The sequence below is a fragment of the Cynocephalus volans genome, chromosome X, assembly GCF_027409185.1.
Source record: "Cynocephalus volans isolate mCynVol1 chromosome X, mCynVol1.pri, whole genome shotgun sequence".
In the NCBI taxonomy this organism is placed as follows: Eukaryota; Metazoa; Chordata; class Mammalia; order Dermoptera; family Cynocephalidae; genus Cynocephalus; species Cynocephalus volans.
The window spans coordinates 150,245,780-150,258,470 of record NC_084478.1 but is presented as its reverse complement, the minus strand read 5'-3'; the positions used below and the strand labels follow the sequence as shown (position 1 = coordinate 150,258,470).

The following is a 12,691-nucleotide window of genomic DNA, read 5'->3' as shown; positions in this document are numbered from 1 at the left end:
CAGAGACATTTTATCAAGGGGAAGGGGCAGCCCAGGAAAACAACAGTTGACTTGAGTGGGGCAGAGGGGCAGAGCAGCCAGGCCCAGGCTGTGCCCTGTCCTCCTCCACCAGCTGGAAGGGACTCCACCAACCAAGACCAAACCCCATGTGACTCACTGATGGCCCTGACGAGGTGCCAGAGATGCAAGTGGGGAGCTGCTACACCCCGCATATGGGGAGCCTGAGCCTCAGGTGGGGACACCAGGAAAGTACAGGCTCAAGAATGTACAGCTGAGGGCTCTGGCCCAGGCACAAGCCCAGTCATCTGTCCAACCCCTAACGCCCACCCTGTGTGCTCTGAGCTAAAGAAGCTCACAAGCCCCCAGGCCGTGTGGGGCCTGGAAGAGACTGCCCAGGGTCTGCCCCAGCCAGAAGGAATCAGTGGTGATGAGGAAGAGCTGCAAAGCAGAGAAGTAACATCTCAGAGGGGAGGCCGCAGGATCCAGCCTGTCTTCAGGATCAACTGCACTGCTCTAGGGGAGCTCCAGGAACAAAGCACCATTGAGCTGAGGGCAGGGGACAAAAAGGACCTGGGAGCCCCATACGAGCTGAGAGGCAGTTTTCTCCCCCTGTGGCCTGACAGGGCTCAGTGGGCAAAAAGACCAAAGACTGGGAGAAGACCCCCAGGCAGGGGTGCTGGGTATCCAGTGGGGCAGTGTCCCTACAGCTGGCTTAGGCCAGAGTGGGTGTGCAGGAAAGATTTTGTTCCAAAGCAGGAGGAGCAGGAGGAGGAGGGGGAGCAGGAGGAGGAGGAAGAGGAGGAGGGAGGAGTGGGGGTGTTGTCTCGTTTTGTTGTGTTTGTGCAGAGCCACAGGAGAGAGAAGGCAAGGAGAACCTGGGACTGGCATGGTGGACCACAGCTGAGCACCCGCCGATGCCGAGCCCTGCCCCACACCCTGCCACCTTGGGCAGCTGGCCTGGAGGCAGCCCTGAGTGTGTGTCCCAGGCCTGGATGAGGGACTGAAGATGGCTGCCACCTGCACTGGACTGGGAAACATTAGGGGGAAAGAGGCCATTTCAATGGTGGAGCTGCCGGGGTCTTCCAAGTGGGGTCCCCCATTCCCAGTCCTGGGTCAGGCTGTCCCCTGTTCTGTGAAGCCCACCCTTATCTGTGTTGGCCCCGAGGTGACTCCCGTGTCAAGCAAGCGCTCCCATTCCACACCCCCCACCGCCATCGTGTCTGTGCAAACCCGTGAGGCTCGTGTCTACCCCGGGGCGTGACCTGGCCTACCGGGTCAGCCACCTCTGGGCCTGGGCACGTGCTGTGAGCTTCCAGGCCAGGAGCCAAGGCTCTGCTCGCTCTTGTCCAGTGTCGCCAGCTCCACCTCCGCTTTCTCAGTGAAGATTTAGGCCAATGGCTGCTTGTTCTTGTGGGGATGTGTGTGACCTTAACTTAGCATTTCCTCCCGGAGTCTCCGAGCTCTGATGTCCACCCTGTTCTTACTCATGCCTCAGTTTCCTCGGCTCCTTGGCGTGTTGCCTGCCATCTTCTCCAGTGTCCTCTGACTGTCCTGTGCAGGCCATAAGGCAGGACCCTGGCCCAGAGGGTCAAACCAGGAGCAGGTTCCCTCAAGTGAGTGGACATTGCCAGAGTCCACCGTCCTGGCCAGAGGCAGATCGGGGAGCCCTAAGGAAGGGAGAAGGTGTTAGGGCCACAGTGTGGGCGGCAGATGTGGCACCTGGTCAGGAACCCCAGGAGGAGGGGTCCCCGGGTCCCATGACCTCTCGTGGCTGTTGGGATGTCCTCTCTGTGATGTCGTCCCCTTCTCCTCAGTGGTTCAGCAGATTTTTCTTGTCAGTAAAGTTCTCTGGATGTTGCAGCTGAGTCTTGCTTCTACTGTGGGCAATTGACGTCTGGGCCAGCCTGGGCTGGGATGGAGGTGGGGATGAGGGGACACAGGGGCCAGGTTAACATTTTGGGAAGTGAGGGGCAGGGGCCGTGATGGTCTATGGGAGCCCCTGGGATGCACAGAGCCCGGTGACATGACATGGGGCAGTGCCTGGTTGGGTCACCGGGGCACTCGGGCAGCCCCAGGAATAAGTGGGCAGAAGTTGAAGGGAGGGCGAGAAACAGCAGGCAGACCCCAGGCCCCAGGACCCGGCTCTTCTCCAAGTGGGACTGTTTTATTTTGAATGGTTCGTGAAAGCAACTTCAGTAACTCAATAAAAGAAAACATTTTACTAAGTTGTTCGAAATATATTCTCAAACAATTTCATAGTTATTAAATAAAATGAAGACTGTGCGTATTGTTAAATGTATAAAGTGCACACTACAAAAGGAAATGTATGAGAATTATTGATTCAAGGTTTTAGATGCATGTGCATTGACACTTCCACATACTACTGAATATTATACGTAGAAAGCAAAGCACTCTCGACAATTTACCTTTAAAAATAGATGTAAAATACATAAAGCACAAATAATTCATTATACATATACATTTGTAAAATTCCTAAATCAATGCTAAGAGCAGGTGTCACATATAGTGGACCAAAACCAATTAAATGACATTTTGGTGTCTCTGTGAAAATGACATATTCACAAACCCATGGCTCAGCACTGGTATTTATTTATCTCGTTCAGTTGTCTCGATAATATTTAGCACTTTAATTTGCTTCAAAAGTACAAACAGAAGTTTCTTTTAATCATTTTGACGGCCATAGAATAGGTTTTCTTTTGAAATCAAATTTTCATTGAAATTGGCTCTGTAACCGGCTTCGTAATAAACAAGTGTGAGCAGATAAAATTCATTTTGTCTTCTCTTATATTTTTCTTAAGAAAGAACAATTTAACCTTCCATGCTTGTGCTTTCTACCTCTTGGAACTGATAGCGATCCACTGAGGCCAAACCTAAAATTAAGTCATCTATCTTTTTTTTTTTTTTTTTTTTTTGTGACCGGTAAGGGGATCGCAACCCTTGGCTTGCCGTCACCCACACCGCGCTCAGCCCTTGAACGCACTGGCCATCCCTATATAGAATCCGAACCCGTGGCGGGAACGCCACTGCACTCCCAGCGCCGCACTCTCCCGAGTGAACCACAGGGTCGGCCCATCATTCTTGCTAAAAGTTAACTGACAGGTTTAGGGAGAAAAAGTCACCATTACTATCGAAGGGCTGGAAGCCTGATATATGCAACTTTGGTATTCACGTAACTTTTGAGGGTACACTCGCTGGTTAACAGCAATGTGGTCTTGCATTGAACAAAGAAACTAATGATAAGCAAGATATACTGAATTATACTAGAATTTCTAAGCCACTGTAATGGAGTTTAGGGTAGCTAATGTTATACTTGTGTCATATAACTGACGTTGAAGTTCCTTCTTCAGAGTCTTCCAAATAACAGAGATTGAAGAGATATTTCAATAATTGCCATTTCTTGCTGATGCTGTTTCAGAAAATGAAATGTACATAATTCTCATACGCAACTCCACAAAGTGTTCCAGTGCCCACACCCACCCTTAGTCTCTAATATTAAAGAGTCACTACTTACAGTTCCCATCATAAAGTTTTGCTGCAACACGGCCATGTCTTTGTTAAGTTCACTTTGTTCGTCAATAAGGAGACTTTCATCATTCCCATCCAAGTCCTTGAGAGCCTAAAACAAAAAGTCCACTTCAGTTATAAGCCGCTTTCATGTCACGTTCTAAACAGGTAAAATTACATTTCAAAAGGCACAACTTTTCATACATAGGCTTGTTATTTATTTCAAATTAAAATGTTATAGTAAATACATGGAGATAAAAATACCCACTTAAATTTCTAAATGTCAGATTTGAGTGAAAGACTAATATTATGGGAGGTGCAATAGTTTTATACTTAACTCTGAAAAATGGTTTGAGGAACAGTTCTGGTCAAGATGGAACAAAGACAGAAAAAGACTGGCAGTCCCAAACCATAAAATACCATCACTTTTTAGGAGGTAATGCCCCATTTATTTTCACTCACAGTTCCGGTACCATGATTCCTAAGAAGGAATAAAATGGCCTGTCATGGGACCTCTTTAAGTTAAGGAAAACATAGCTTCTGTTTTAAATGTTCACTATTCACTCAAAAAATAATGATGTCATTTGTACTACACAAAACGTACCATGTGAAGTGCTGTGGAGGAATTAAAAACCAAATATGCGATCTCTTCCACATCCAACTGGAATGAGCAAACATAAAAGGTAGCAATAGAAAAAATTTGTAAGATTTATGAGAGGGTAACTTCCTGGGGCTGCGTAGCTGAAAATAGAGATTTATAGTGACTCAGGTGGCGTGAGCTCTCGACTTCCATCTCTCAGTGGCTGTGGTTTCCCAGGCATCTGCGGGAGCCTGTGCTCCTTGCGGCGGGTGGCCCAGCCTGGGGGGCCTGGTCTTCAGTCCCCGCCGGCCCCCATGCATGTATCTGGGGCCACCCCTGTGCCAGGCCGGGCTTGGGGAGGGTTTCTTCTAAAACTGGAAAGGAAGAGAGTGACAGAGGCTAAGGCTGAACTTGATCAGGTCCGTTCAACTCACCTGACCCAGCCCCTGCTCCAGAAAGCCACCCCAGACCAGAGGGCTGGAGATGCAGGCTCTGATCCCCACCCTGCCTGTCCCAGCCCGCTGTGGGGACCAGCAGCAGAGACACGGGGACAGAGGGGTCTAGACCGATAGGGCCAGTGGGGGTGTGTGTCAGAAAGGAGTTGTGCCCCCACCCCCAGCCCCGCCCCAGGAGTCCAGCTTCCCAGCAGAGGCCAAGGAGGAGTCTGAAGGGGGCCTGGCACAATCTTGTGGTTGTGGCGAAGGACCCAGGGCATGTGGGAAGGGGGACAAGATGAGCTTGTGCATGAAGGCAGGGGGCCTCCTACAGGGCCAGGGGGATCTGCACTTGGCTCGGTGGATGCCTTTGACCATCTCCCTAATAACCTGATGGTGGAGGCCTGGTTAGGGCCCCAGGCAGGTGGCAGGGCCACTGCCCACAGGAGCACTGCATACCCAGGTGGTCCTCGCCAGGCCGTAGGACACACCATGGGCCTCCTGCCCCCCACCATCAGCCGGCAGCATCCACATGGTTTGAAACAAGGAGCTCCTGTCCACCACCGAGCTGCACTCGGTGTTCCCAGGAAGATGCTTCCTTGTCCCAGAGCCAAGCACATCCCCTGTTGTTGGAGGCCCACAACCTTGTCAGGGGACAGTCCCCGGGACAGCCCTCCCACACCCCCACTCCCACAAGCATGGCCGCTCAGAGCCAGCTCCTACTTCTACCCAGGCCGCTGCTGCACATTTCCCAGCTGGGTTCCTGCAGCCTGAGGCCATGTGCCTTGTGTCTCCTGGATTTCCTGAGACCCTAGGGTCTGAGTGGCTGTCCCAAGTCCAATCTTGTTGCACACCCATCCCCTGACTTGCACATGGGGAGAAGGGGGTCTTCCATTTCTATGCTGACAAGACGGGACAGCTGGAATTCACACCACCCTGGCTGGGACGGCAGCGTTGCACCGATCCCATTCAGTCCCATCCTGACCTGTACCGAAGCCCACTTTCATGCCGCATCACCCCACAGAGGGCCCGAGTGCTCCCTTCTTTGGTGGGGGGCCAGGGGTTCTGATACCTTCGGGCACTGGACGCTGTCCAGGGGAAGCCCCTGCAACTTGCAGGAACAGTGCCCCCACCTCCTACCCCAGGCAGACCCACTTTCTCCTCCTTTGCCTCCTTCCTCACCAGTGCCTTGGGGCTCTGCTTCCTCCAACTCCCTGGCTCTGCACAAAGAAGCCAGGTCCTCCCCTTCTCTCCAGACCCTCTGTCTGTGCTGCACCCAGGAGCTGGGTGACTCACACATCCTCTCCTAGCAGTGGGGCCAGGAGAGGAGACACGTTGCAAATGGAAGGGAGAGGACATGGCTTGCCAAGCTGCCGAGATATGTGTGGAGTAAAATGTGGACTCTAAGACTATAGTTTCAGGGATCATTTGTATAGTTTGTAAAATGTGGACTCTGCCAACTCTGATTCAATAGCTTGGTCCTTGGTGACATCCCACAAAGCCTGTTGTGACCTTTGTCCAAGAAAAAACTCACATGACATAAAACCCTGTCTCTTAAAGTATGCAATTTGGTTGTCTTTTGTACATTCCCCAAGTGGATGTTATGCTCCCTGAGGTTTGCTGCTGACTAGCCCAAGGCAACTTCACCCCCAGGACAAAAGAGAGTCTCTGAAAGTGCAGCAAAGTCTTGAGAGGTGGTTTGGTGCAGTGTGACTTGACACTGTCATCACTGACAGTGGGTAGCACTGGGCAGAGAAATGCCTTGTATGGGCCTGCAAGAGGGCACGCTTTTATAATTTACTCCATATAAATCCCGACAGCTTGAACTTTTTGCATATAAGAATTCATGTCATTACTTTTGGGACAAAAACATAGAGACCACAAAAGAAATCACTGTGATAATTGAAGGCATCATTGAGACATAGGGAAGTGAACGTGTTTCAGTCCTGGCTATGCAGCCCCATCACTGGGGGATGTAGGGCAAGTCCATTTCCTTTTCGGGTGTCAGTTTCCCCTTCTTTAAAATGAAGAAAAATTTCTGCTTCCTTCCTACTCTGAAGGCCAGGACTCTGTGAGCCTAATGATGTCATCATGTGTCCCAAGTGTCCCATGTGCCTTTTCTGTCCCTAATTCATCCACACTCCCAGTAGTTCAAATGGTCCCTCTGGAGCGGATGGAGTAGGGAGAGCAGGGAAAGGCTGTGTAGATGACTTTAGCAGTGAGTTTAGGACTTTATTTATTGATTTACTGTATAAAGCGAAGGTGTCCAACATGAAATTTTGATATACATACACATAGTAAATGGGCGCAAGCACCAAGGTTGTCACTAGAAGGGGATGTGAGGACAAAAGGGCCTACTAAGCAGGTGATATAAAGGATGGAAAATGGGACAAGCACATGAGTTGGCCTTGTAGGGGCAGAGGCAGTTCATCCCTTGCCACAAGGACAGAGCAGAGAATAGGGACACAGACACAGACAGGCAGTAGGTTTGATGGTGGGAGGATGACGTGGTTCTCAGCCAGTTGCACCTGTTTTCTCAGTGAACTATGGGGCAAAGTCATCAGCAGGAATGTTGGCAGTTTGAGTAGAGAAGAAGGGGTGAAAGAGTACTTTTGGAGAGAGGGACGAGGAGTACAATACCAGGGAATTGGCCACCAAATTTCACCCTGCCAGCGCTAGGGAGAGACGGCCCCCAACAACATTCAGCTCTTCCAGCACAGCTGGGAAGCAGGCTGGCCCTGTGGGGTTCAGAGAGGCATGGAGCTGTAGACACACAAGGGCTCTGGAAGGAGAGAGAGGCAAAGGAACTAAAGGGGTTGGTAAGGGAGTGTATACATGGCTGGATGGTGCATCTAACTGAATAAACAAGGAAAGAAGGGCATGGCATGTGTATGGGGGAGCAGGTGCACGCGTGTGTGTATGGTCAATGGATTCACGGACCCTTTGGGGAACTTCAGAGTCTTTGAAGCTTTTTCCCCTGTGTCACTAAATAAGCAGCAATTCGAGGAGCTCAGGAATGCTCCACCAGCTATGTGCCCTTGGATGCTGAGGTTGGAACACCACAGAAATTTATGCTGCATTTCCAACTGGGTTCTCTCCACACACTTTGGTATACTATAGGTATTTTTATAAGTAGGCATCCCTCAGGATCTTGGTGGATTGGTTCCAGGACACTTCGCACCCCCACCCCACTCCACCCCCATAACAAAATCCACTGAAGCTCTAGTCCCTTACATAAATGGCATAGTATTTGCATGTAACCTATGCACAGTGTAAATGCTTTGGGGAATGAGTTAAGGAATAAAACCCACAAAAAACCAAGAACATATCTATGTGTAGCATTTGATCTCCTACCCAAGACCAAAACAAAAATGCAAAGCCAGATAGTGTTCCTTGAGATCCAAGAGCAGAGGCCCCATGTCATGGGAGCCCAACACCTCTCCCAGCACAAAGAGCCAATATATTACAAATAAATGGTCTTTTTATTGTGTGTCCATGAAAACAAAGCCTGGGTGGCCTTTGGCCAAGAAGGTGTCAATGAACAAGTGGCATGCATGACAACAACCGTATTGTCCTCGGGAGTGAGTTCTTTCCCTACCATGCCTTAAGCGTCACAGGCAACCAGGGCCAGGAGGCTCCAGAGGAACGCAAGCACAGGACCACCATACACTGGAGGGCCTGAGTCTGCTGCCTCCCTGGCAGGACAAGGCAGGCAGAACAAACACTGCCTCGGGCTAGGCCCAGCCTCCAGAAGCTAGAACACAAAGAAAACCCCCACCCCCACCCCCATCAAACACTGCTGAAGAAGTCAGCCAGGACCACTGAGAAGAGCTGGCTCTGAAGCCAATAACCCTCAGGGCTCCATCCAGAAGGGGTTGCCATCTCCATGCTCCCAGTAGTAGTAAACAAAGAGCAGCAAGGCGACTAACAGAAGGAAAAGCATCAACTGGCCCCAGAATGGGACCCTAAGTGCCTGCTTTCCTGGCTGGATGGTGTATCGGGTGAGACATGAAGGGCACGGACTTGAAGATGAAGATAAAGAAAAGGAGAATGAGGATGTAGGATAATAGGACATGTCCTGGGAGCTCTTGGAGATGCTGGAAATGTGGCGGTAGTGTGCGATGCTCTGGTAGGAACTGTCCAAGCCTTACATGGGGTGTTCCCTGAGGCAAAAGAGGGGAGCAACTTGGCCAGGAGAGTGTGGGCCCAGAACCAGCCCCATCCCTGGGCCTCTCCACTAAAAAGACTGTCATCTCGATTCTGCAGAAGCAAATCAGGATGAGGGAACTGGTTGGTGGGATCACCATGGCCCTATCATATCCTGCAGTCCAAACTTCCCTGGCCAGCCCACTCTGACCATTGCTTAAAGGCCAGGGACCTGCCCCTTCCAGAACCTTCTGGATTGCCGGCCTTTTGTCTATGGGGCCTTGCCACTCGCTCAGTGACTGTCCTGGCTGCCTGTGCCCCAGCACCCTCTTTTCTACAATAAGGATTCTCAGAAAGAGCATGAGCCTAGATATCAGACCAGGGTCCAGGCCATATGCTGTCCCATGCACTCTAGTCAAATAGTTTTCATGGCTCCCTAAAGTAGGGCCATGACCAAACAGGTGTCTGCAGACCCTAACTCTCCCTGGCGAATGAAGGGTGCACCCAGTGTCCCCGCTGCTCCACTGTATTTGCCCAAACCAAGCTACGGTCCGCTCAGGTTGGATCAAAGTATACGATGCCTGACACCCAGCTCACCTGGTGGTAGAAGGTGTCAGCAACTGAGAGCAAAGTCACCGGCTGGTGGAAGCCCTTGGACGTACCCACAGAATCGGCCTCTCCAGAAGTCCTGGCGGTCAGGTAACTCTCCTCATAGTACTCGTCATTACAGCCTTAGGAAGGGGGGCATGGTAAGGAGGGTAAGCATCGGTGTCCCCTGCGTGGCCCAATGGACCTAATCTGAATCCCATTACGGGCCTATGACAAAGTTTCTCCCTCCTACGGCTCCTGAGATGTGGTGGGGGTTGGGGCCTCAGGTTCTCCCTGAGACCGGGGTCCCCAATGGAGTGGGATGAAGGTATCAGGGTGCCCACCCCATCCCTGCCTTACCCTTGCTCTGGTTAAGTAAGGTGTCGTCTTTCTTGGGCAGATTGTACATATCCGAAGAGCCCTCGAGTGCTGAACCCAAGTCTGAATGGGGGAGGGGGAACAGCCCATGTACCCCCCAGGCTTTCCTCCCTTCTCCCCAGTGCCCCAATCGGCCAACGCCCTTGCCACACACTCCCGACCCATCCGCCCCGTCGCGCATGCCCCGTTCCCATCCCATGGGCGGCCAGGCGGGCCTCTGGGGCTGGGTCTCACTGGAGAACCCATAGGAGAAGGCAGACGAGTTAGAGGGCGAAAGCCTCCTCCGCCTCTGGGTCATGTACTTGAAGATTTCCTCTTCCAAGAGATTGTTAGTGGAGCCTGGCCAGACACGGGGCGCAGGGCGGTCAGGGGTATGGTCCGCAAACCTGGGGGAGAGCGCAGTGGGGACAAGGGGAATGAGTGCGGGGGAAGGAGCGGGACGAAACGCGGGGAGAAGGTCCCGGGAGGGGACCCGACCGCCGCCGCCTGCCGCCTGTCGCGTACCCAAGACATTCCCGTGCAGGATGAACTGGCGCGGCAGGGCGGCCAGCTCGGGGTCCGACACAACCGCACAGTCGTCCATGGCGGGCGCAGCCGGCACCGGGAGGCGAGAGGCGAAGGCCTGCGGGCTGCCCCGGCCTGTCAACACAAGCCTGGCAACGGATGCATAGCAGCAGGGCGGGGGCAGCGCGAGCGCCTGGGGAGCAGCCGCGCTGGCGTCACGCGTGCGTCATAGTCGTGGCAGTGGGCGGGTCTTGCTGCGGGACCGGGGGCGGGCCTAGAGAGCCCAACGTCGCCAAGGGCGGCAGAGGCTGAATGGCGGTGAAGGGCGGGGTCTGCACGAGCCAAAGCAGCGCAGAACGCTGTGGCCATGAGAGTGGGGCGGGCGTGCGGCGACGTCACATGCTGGGGCGTTTAGACTGGACGGAAGAGAGGGACGGGACCTCATGGAGTCAAACCGGCAGACACTGGCCAAGACAGAGGAGTGGGCGGGATGGGCGCGCTTGAGGCAGTTCGGGTCCCTGAGTCTCTTGGGCTACGCCCTGTCCTTGCTACTCAGAAGGTAAATGAACATCTTTTACCACCTATTATTAAGAGCAGACCAGTAATCCATGACAATTTTGTCATTTTTAACAAAGAGAAAACCAAATTTTAATACTCAAGCAGTTTTTTAAAACGAATCTTATAAACAAACCCATCACATTTTACCCAGCCTTGACCATGACTAATAAAATTCCTTTTTAATTAACCTTTTGCAACTTGCTGTGTCCATTCATCTCATATTTGAACAAACACTCATTTTACCTGAGGATAAAATTACTTTCTTTTTTCTTAACAACATCATATTTTGCATACATTGCATATAAAGTTGTTTCCCTTTGCCATTATTGCGTCTAGAGATTAAGCATCACCCAATTCTAAAATCCGAAATCCAAAATGCTCCAAAATATGAAACTTTTTGAGCACCAACCTGCTGCTTAAAGGAAATACTCATTGGAGCAATTCAGATTTCAGATTTCCAGATGACGGATGCTCAACCAGTATGTATTCTGCAAATATTCCAAAATCTGAAAAAATCCAAATTCTGCAAGACTTTTGCTCCCAAGTATTTCGGATAAAGGATACTCTACCTGTATTTATTTCACTTAAATGTACTGATTATAATTTGAAAATATCAGTCACTATTATTTTACAGAAAACAAGAAAATGGATCATTGTAAACCATCCGTCATGAGCCAGCATTTTGTGGCAGACTGGCAAGGACTGGGAATATATATCCCACAATTGTCTATAGGTATATACTTACTTACAATAAAATTTCTCAGTGTGTCAAGAAAGATCGTATTTATTGGGCTGACCCCGTGGCCCACTCGGGAGAGTGTGGCGCTGGGAGCGCAGCGGTGCTCCTGCCGCGGTTTCGGATCCTACATAGGGGTGGCCAGTGCACTCACTGGCTGAGTGTGGTGCGGACGACACCAAGCCAAGGTTTGCAATCCCCTTACCGGTCACAAACATGACAAAAAAAAAAAAAAAAAAAAAAAAAAAAAGAAAGAAAGAAAGATCATATTTATTAATGAACCCTAACATTTTTAGCTTTTCTGTACCATATTAAAAAAATGAGAAAATTTATATAAACTTACATTTATGCTTTATTGTTTCAGTGTTATACTTATAAATGATCTAGCTATTTAATGAATATCTCCTACTTAATTTAGAATAGTCTAAGGTTTTAAGTTAATCCCATAAAATAGGAAATTAGTTTTAACCAGACATCTTATAAAACAAATTATTTTTCCTTCCCTGCTTTGTGGGTTGAAAAATATAAGTATTTTTGAAATAAAAGTTGTCAGAATAATGACTCAATGCGATTAAACTCAAATTTCTATATTTTTTGTAATCTTAAATGTTTAATAAGTATAACATTAGCTCATTTTACTAGTAAGTCCATTCTAAGTTTAGGAGGAACATATCCAGGTAAAATGAATATGTATACTTGTATTATGCTTAATTATGATAACTCAGAGACATGACTGCTTTCATTAAACCAACAATATTAAACTTTTTTTTTCTTGCCAAACATTTACCTAAGGTACGTGAAGTTGAATTTTTAAAACATTTGGTTTAGTTTTTAAATTTCTGGGACTTTTAGTAATATTTAATTAATACAACTGCCTGTCTATCTCTAAGTCAATTAGAATAGAGAATAAGGGCTTTGTAAATTAATGTCATAATACCCTCTGGAGATAGGGAAATATTACACATACATAACGTACATATATACATACACAGACAAACAGACACAGACAGTGATCTTATGGCTTTCATTCTAAATTTTCAGCCATGAGTCAGGCATAAACACAGAAAAACAAGCCTCACTGTTTTATATAAAAACATTGGCTCTCATTGTTACCTCATTTTGTCTTTTTATCAGAATTGTGTTTCTGGCAGATGGGACAAGTCAAGGTTACCTGCTCAATAAGATGGCTAAAGCTTTCCATTAATATTTGTAGAGGAGACTTTTCAGATTTTTCTTTTGCCC

General features: G+C 49.4%; 1 protein-coding gene across 2 annotated transcripts; it reads right to left on the bottom strand.

Annotated features, from left to right (window-relative positions):
* Nucleotides 1-2,497: 2,497 nt before the first annotated feature.
* On the bottom strand, nt 2,498-10,301 carry LOC134367292 (emerin-like). 2 transcript variants are annotated; one of them, XM_063084010.1, is made up of 7 exons: nt 10,156-10,301; nt 9,886-9,990; nt 9,634-9,714; nt 9,283-9,416; nt 4,130-4,186; nt 3,533-3,637; nt 2,498-3,427 (listed from the first exon to the last, which is right to left on the bottom strand). In XM_063084010.1, exons 1-7 carry the CDS (start codon nt 10,232-10,234, stop codon nt 3,365-3,367), a joined length of 624 nt encoding a protein of 207 aa, XP_062940080.1. In that variant the 5' UTR covers nt 10,235-10,301; the 3' UTR covers nt 2,498-3,364. The 2 variants fall into 2 exon arrangements, with proteins under 2 accessions (XP_062940080.1, XP_062940081.1); XM_063084011.1 differs by lacking the exon at nt 9,886-9,990.
* Between the last annotated feature and the right edge of the window lie 2,390 nt (nt 10,302-12,691).